This window comes from Capra hircus, chromosome 1 (assembly GCF_001704415.2).
Source record: "Capra hircus breed San Clemente chromosome 1, ASM170441v1, whole genome shotgun sequence".
In the NCBI taxonomy this organism is placed as follows: Eukaryota; Metazoa; Chordata; class Mammalia; order Artiodactyla; family Bovidae; genus Capra; species Capra hircus.
The window spans coordinates 82,714,032-82,721,786 of record NC_030808.1 but is presented as its reverse complement, the minus strand read 5'-3'; the positions used below and the strand labels follow the sequence as shown (position 1 = coordinate 82,721,786).

The 7,755-nt window shown below is 44.0% G+C and overlaps 1 protein-coding gene across 1 annotated transcript; it reads left to right on the top strand.

Annotated features, from left to right (window-relative positions):
- On the top strand, window positions 236-6,871 carry LOC102185396 (5-hydroxytryptamine receptor 3E). Its single transcript, XM_005675199.3, has 8 exons — window positions 236-302; window positions 2,290-2,456; window positions 3,938-4,047; window positions 4,202-4,371; window positions 5,107-5,267; window positions 5,609-5,813; window positions 5,988-6,191; window positions 6,321-6,871. Exons 1-8 carry the CDS (start codon window positions 236-238, stop codon window positions 6,548-6,550), a joined length of 1,314 nt encoding a protein of 437 aa, XP_005675256.1. The 3' UTR covers window positions 6,551-6,871.

Below are 7,755 nucleotides of genomic sequence, written 5' to 3'. Positions count from 1 at the left end.
TCAGATAATCCACAACCACAACTGTTGTAGTGAAACATCTGAGAGAGAAGCCTTAAACCTCAAGCAAGGGCAATGACAAGACAACCGGAACTCTGTTTCCAGGGAGGTTACAAATGTCCGTGGTCAGCTAATCCTATCAGTATTCAAACTTAGACTTTAGGTGTGGCCTGTGCTCTTTTAGTCTGGGAATTCTTGGGTCCTGGTACAGGCTCATAGGAGAATTTAGACAAAGAAGATGGACAGAAGCTGGTTCCATAGGGAGAGACTCTCCTTCTATATTGTTCTCAGTCTTCTGCTTCCAGGTAAGACATGGGCAACACAGGAAAAGAAGCAAGGACCCTCTCTGGGAGAACACCTAAGATGTGCTTTCAAATTTCCAACTTCTAGAAATTATTTAAGATGAGCATAATTATTTCATAACTATGTTACCATAATATCCAAATAGGCTCTCCTCTGAAAGATAGAAGATCCCCTTCTGTTGACATGCTACATAAGGACTCTTCTACTTTTTTTTCATGAACCATCCCCAGTTGTTTTCTCTACCATTTAGCCTCCAAGACTATCCACCTTTCTATGCACAGGTGTAATTCTTTCTCTCTATAGCTCTGAAACCTACTCCATTGCGGCAAAGGGCCCACTTTCAGCTATAACTTCCCCACTAGTTACTTCCCCAAGTGCTCTAGGTTAGGTAAGATGTCAGAGAGCAGCAGGTGGAGAGTAAAGCTACAGTGTGCTTTACTGGTATACTGGAGTTAACATGGTATACTGGAAAGAACATGGGTTTTAGCACTAGAAGGTCTGGGTTTGAATCTTGGTCCCTCAGCTGGCTACCTGTGTAAACTTGGGCAAACTGCTTGACTTCTCAGAGCTCCCATTTTCTCATCTGTAAAATAGGACCACCTTGAAGCATTGTGAGGATTCAATGAGAAAGACCACACAGAGCCTGGCATTTGATAGGTGCCAATAAATGGCATTTTATCCCTTTAGGTTGTCATGTGACTTTTGGGAAGGGGGAGGTGTAGGAAAACAAAAGTATAGTTTCTAACTGATAGGGGCTTGAGAGGATTCATTGAGGAGAGGACTGAACAAGAGGTGCTTTAGAGGCCAGTGCAGAGAAGAAACACAAACTGTACACCTAGTCTAGGCAGTAAAAAACATGATAAATGTCCTTTGGCCACGCACAGTGATTGACAAATGAATATTCATCGCTCACAGAATGATCCAAGGATTTGCCTGGAGAGCACTGTCAGTCTGGGAAAAGATAAGGCTTGATGTTCTCATCACAGAGGTCACCAACCGTCTTTATTTCTCATTCCAGGTTGCTACTTCTCTAATAAATTTGCTCTAGTAGAAAATTAGAATCTACTAGTCAGAAGAAAGGGGAAGGCAAGACCTCAAAAGCTCAAATTAGAAGGCTGATATAGGGTTGAGGGGCAAATAGGGGGAAGGAAGGTTGGGGTGGTTAAGGTGAAACAGATATGTTCTCTTTGGGGCCCTGGGAATGAAATTCTTTCTGATGGCTGTTGCTGCCCCATGGCTCAGTGTTTGCATAAAGATTTGGGCATGCTTTGCATGGAGAAAAAAACATTAGCAAGGAGCCCAGAGCCCTAATTCAGCTCACCACATTAGTTTCTATCATTTGCCTTCCAGCCCAACCCTTCTTTCCTCACCTTGTAGAAAGTGCCTGGCACCTGGATCATGGTGATCCTTTTCCCCTATTCTCCATCTCATTCCTAAGAATGATACCTAAGGGGGTATATGGTACAGCAGTATTAGACAAACCTGGGCTTACATCAAGTCCAGTTTCTACCTCTTACGATCTGTTTGACTGCAGAAATTTACTTCCTCTTATTGAAACTCAGTTAATTCATTTATTATATGAGGATAAAAATAGTTTCTACCTGATAGGGGCTTGGAAGGATTAAATAAGGTAATCCATTTAAGGGGCTTGAACTATATCTCAATGCTCAATAAATGTTAGGTATCATTAATATCGACTTCCCTGGTGGCTCAGATGGTAAAGCATCTGCCTACAATGCGGGAAACCCTGGTTCAGTCCCAGGGTCGGGAAGATCTCCTGGAGAAGGAAATGGCAACCCACTCCAGTATTCTTGCCTGGAAAATCCCATGTAGGCTACAGTCCATGGGGTTGCAAAGAGTCGGACACAACAGAGCGACTTCACTATCATTAATATCACAGGCTACCCCCAAGCTCCTGACCTGGGACCCTCTCATATAGGGAACATAAGTGTTCTCCCCTAATTCTCACACATTCTATGTTGACTACAGGAAGAGGCAGTACTTTCACCATCAACTGCACAGGGTTTGGCCAGAACGGGATGTACACCACTGCTCTGGATTCAGTGTTTGAAAGAAAGGCCTTCCGTCCAGTCATCAACTTCAGCATCCCCACCATAGTCAACATCTCCTTCACTGTGTCTGCCATCCTAAATGTTGTGAGTACTGACTCTCTGGCCCTCCTTAGTATCCTTAACCTTTTCCCCACTCCCAGCAAGGCAACCCCCCAAACCCTTAACCACACACCGAAGCTTCCTCCATCACTGCTATAAGCATGTGCCCTGTGGGGATCCCAAAGAAGTTCTATCCAGTTCAGCAGAATGACGTATAATCATACACAGAAGATTCTTGTCACCCATTGACTCTCTTCCCTGGCTGTACACCAATGTCCAAGCTCCCCTTCAGAAGTTCTGACTAGATGGAACATGGGCATTAGAATTTTTTAAACTCCTCAAGTAATTCAAAGATAGAGCCAGGGTTGAGAAGCACTACTCTAATCCAGTCCTGCCATGAACTCTTCTGCCCATGGCCTAACACATGTTTTGATCAAGATTCTGTCCTTGACCAGTAATGTTGGATTTGACCACAGCACAGCTTTTACACACCTTGGGGCCTGATAAACAAAAATGAGCAACGGTTGGGATGCACAGATTTTGTACCACCAACATGCTGGAAACAGGAAATTCTTTTGACAGGATGAACAGTTACAGCTCTTGTCATCATTTCTGTGGCTGGAAATGGTAAGACCAACACTGTTTATTCTCTCTCTATATTTACAGTCAGAATGGATTTTAAACAAAGATTATGATAGTTTATGTACCCCAAAACATAACATTGAAACATATGAGAGAGAAGTTTAAAAATCTACAAGTATAGTGAAAGGCATCAATAAATTGCTTTCAAAAATCAAGTCAAAAAAGAATAAACATATAGTGATTTTTAAGAAACTTGATTTAATAAACATATCAAACTTTGTACAATGATCATGCATAATCTTTTTGACACAAATGGAATATTCCCCTAAACTGACCATATTTTTGGCTACCAAGAAGGAAAGCAAAAGTTATCTAGACCACAATCTCTGACTATAATACAAAATACAAAGAGTAGCCCCCTTCCCCAAAATCTTATTTCTTAGGAATTTAAAATTAAATTTCTAAAATATGTTCCACTAAAGAGAAAATAAACAGCTAAGTAGAAAGCTAATTTCATTCAATCCCACTACCCCCTGCCCTTACTTCACACGAAGGCAATTCTATCTCAGAGAGGCTGAGCCACTGACCTTTCAACTCTGAATCTCAACCTTTCTGCAGAAAGGACAGGATTTCTCTGATCACCAGTAATTTCCCATGGAAGTGAGAAAGCAGAGGGATCAAAGTTTATGAAGAAATGGACATAAGGAGCTTCAATTCTATCTGCAATTCTTATTTCTTGAAAAAAAGCCAAAATATATTTATCAGAATACTGACTCCACAGAGTTCGGTGTTAGATACACTGATGTTTGTTACATTATTTTATATACTTTTCTATGTGTTTGAAATACTTCATAGCACTTCTTTTTTAAAGAAAAATTTAAAAGGCAGAGAAAATAACCCTGATTCCTATCAGGCTCTCAATCTCTCCTCCATCTGGGCTCTAGGTCTGGGACAACCCATTTATCAGTTGGAACCCAGAGGAGTGTGACGGCATCTCAAAGATCAGTGTGGCAACCAAGAACCTGTGGCTCCCAGACATTTTCATCACGGAATTGTGCGTATTAAGGGCTGGGGAAGCCCTGCCTTCTGGCAACAATGGTGCACAATCTACCAAAGGCCACTATAAGTGGTCTTACATGGCTGAGAAAGGAGCAGATGGGTAAGAAGAAAAAACATTGCTCCTGCCTCCCACCTCATTTCTCTTACAGCATGGATGTGGATAAGACCCCAAAAGGCCTCAAGGCATTCATAAGTAATGAAGGTCGCATCAGGTATAAGAAACCCATGAAGGTGGTAAGCATCTGTAACCTGAACATCTTCTACTTCCCCTTTGACCAGCAGAACTGCACCCTCACCTTCAGCTCATTTCTCTACACAGGTGAGCTGAAGTGGAGTCTTAGGGATGGAGTGAATAACAGCAACCAATAAAGCAACAGAAAATAATGTATAAAAAATTATGAATAAATGGTGACAAATGGGCTTCCCTGGTGGCTCAGCAGTAAAGAATCTGCCTGCAATGCAGGAGCTGCAGGAGACACAAGTTTTATCCATGGGTCAGGAAGATCCCCTGGAGAAGTGCATGGCAACCCACTCCAGTATTCTTGCCTGGAGAATCTCATGGGCAGAGGAGCCTAGCAGGCGACAGTCCATAGGATCGCAAAGAATAGGACATGACTGAAGTGACTTAGCATGCACAGTGACCAAGTGCAGCAAAGATTAAGTCTGTTTGGATGCTTAAATATTTTCCATAAAATATTTCCTAGGGAGTTAGGAAAATATTGTGCATTTCCATCCCCAGCTGCTAGCAAATTTCCTGACATATGGCAGGCATTCAAAAATATTTGTTGAGGGAATTCCTTGGTGGTTCAGTGGTTAAGAATCTGTCTGCCAATGTAGCGGACATAGGTTCAATTCCTGGTTGGGGAATTAAGATCCCACATGCCCTGGAGAAACTAAGCCCACATCCCACAACTAGGACCCAATGCAGCCAAGTTAATAAATAAATATTTTTTATAAAGAACTTTTAAAAATTGTTGAATGAAAGGATGGGAAAAGAGTTCAGTTGAGTCAACAGGAGACTATCTTTGGAAAATTATTTGGCTCTTCCTTCCAGTGGAGTACATATCGCTGGGCATGGAGAAAGAAGTGTGGGAAATAGCAGACACATCCCAGAACATCATTCAGACCCATGGAGAATGGGAGCTCCTGGGCATCAACAAGGCCACCCCGAAGAAGTCTGTGGGCACCAACCTATATGATCAGATCATCTTCTATGTGAGTTCAGAGGCCTTTGCTTTTTCCTTCCTTCTTGCTTGCTGCCTACAATCTCCACCAAATGGATATCTCCCAAGTTTCAGGGCTTCTCAGTTTTACCACTTCTGCCAGAGACCAGAACCCTCTCTTCTTGCTGCCTAGCCACATACTCCTCCTAAAGCTCATGGCTCTAATCTAACTCTCCCTTGGCAAGTTCTACACCAAAATATGAAGCTGTCTGCATAGCTCCAGATGCCAGAGTGATAAGAGACCAATGAGGAAGGCAGAGACAGAAACAGTCACTACTATTCCAAGCAGCCTCTGAATCCCATATTCACTTCCCTTCCTCTCCTTCTCACTAGGTGGCCATCAGGCGCAGACCCAAACTCTACATTATGAATCTCCTGGTGCCGAGTAGCTTTCTGGTCACCATTGACGCCCTCAGCTTCTATCTGCCAGCAGGAAGCGAGAGCCGTGCCCCATTCAAGATAACTCTTCTGCTGGGCTACAACGTCTTCCTGCTCATGATGAATGACTTACTCCCTGCCAGTGGCACCCCCCTCATCAGTATGGCCCCTCCAGCTCTTCAGAAGAGAAGGGTGGGAGGGACTGGCTGAACTGGCTCAGGGAAGGGAGATATACTGGGCAAAAGAGGCTGTGCTTCCCAGGGTGGGATTGGAAGAGAAGAACGAAGTCCTGGCTGGTGCCTCTGGCCCTCAGGCAGGCCCAACTTCCCTCCAGGTGTCTATTTTGCCCTGTGTCTGTCCCTGATGGTGCTCAGCCTGCTGGAGACCATCTTCATCTCCTACCTGCTGCACTTGGCCACCACCCAGCCCCCACCCATGCCTCGCTGGCTCCATTTCCTGCTTCTACACTGCACCAGCCCAAGGACATGCTGCCCCGCTGTGCCCCAGAAGGGAAACACGGGCCTTGCCCACCTGCCTGGTGAGGGAAGTCAGCACTGCCCAGGCTTCCTCTTCCATCACCTCCGCTTTTCTGCTCCTATCTCCTTCCCTGCCCTCACAATTCCCCAGTTGACCCTGGTGGCCCATGGCTGAATTTGTCTCTCCATAGGTGTGAAGGAGCCCATGGAGTTGGTGCAGAAGTTGCCAGGTCCCAGAGAGACAGAGCTAAATGGGTGCCCTGGGTCCACGAGGGCCCAGCAGGAAGACAAGGCTCAAAAGCAGCACTTGGCCAGCCTGTGGGTGCAGTTCAGCCACATGATGGACACCTTGCTCTTCTGCCTCTACCTGCTCTTCTTGGCCACTTCCATTATCACAGTCATCATCCTCTGGAACACCTAAGCATGGCATCTGTCTGCTCCTGCACATCCAGCTCAGAGTTGCTTTGGCCTCCAGGGGTCAGCCAGGTCTTTGTGCTTGTTGAGTACTGACTGTAACGACCCCAAAGATGATAAAGTTTCCTGCTACATTCCATGCATCTCAATCCAGCCCTGCCAGTCAGTCTCAACCCAATTACAATTACAAGAACAATCCCTCTTCCTGCATTCTGTTGGCTTCTCTCAGCTCTCCCATGAGATTCTGGGCTCTCCTTTATATCTCCTGCATAGCAGTTCTGCCTCCTCTGCCTGCTTAACTGGCCCCAATAAATCATTTTGCAGACAACTCTGGCTCTTTATCGTGTTTTGGGATAAAAAGTTAACTATCCAGGACTGATAGTTTCAAAATATCATCGTGTATCCCTCTGCCTGTGATAAAGCTTTGATGACAACCCAATGTCACGAATGTCCTGTACTAGAAGTTTTAATTTCTTAGGCATTTTTAAAGATGTATTTCTTACTCATGTGTGTGCTAAGTTGCTGTAGCCCACCAGGTTCCTCTGCCTATGGGATTCTCCAGGCAAGAATACTGGAGTGGGTTGCCATGCCCTCCTCCAAGGGATCTTCCCAACCCAGGGATCAAACCCAGGTCTCCCTCACTGCAGGTGGATTATTTACGGACTGAGGCACCAGGGAAGCCCAAGAATACTGGAGTGGGTAGCCTATCCCTTCTCCAGGGGGATCTTCCTGATCCAGGGAATTGAACCAGGGTCTCCTGCATTGCAGGCAGATTCTCTGCCAGCTGAGCTACCAGGAAAGCCCTTCTTACTTATAGATAGAAGCTTTTATTCATCTTTTTCATTTTCTTGCACTAACTTCAATTTAATACTCTCATAATTTATTTTTATTTTATTCTATAATTTTCTAAGTTGAATTCTCAGTTAAAATATTCTCAGTCTTCCTATAAATTTTACTCTGACACAGTTTGAGCTGTATCCTATAGGTTTTAGAATGAAATGTTCTCTTCTTTATTAGTTCCAGGACAGTTCATAACTTGAGTATTTATTTCCTCCTTGATCTAAAACCTATTTAGGAAAGTGTTTCTTATATCCATGGATAAGTGGATTTTGCTAGTGCTATCTCTCATTGTTAAGTTCTAGTTTCCTGAATTATCATCAGAGATCACACGAACTTTAGAAACTTTCTGAATTTATAAAATTTCTTTCTGGC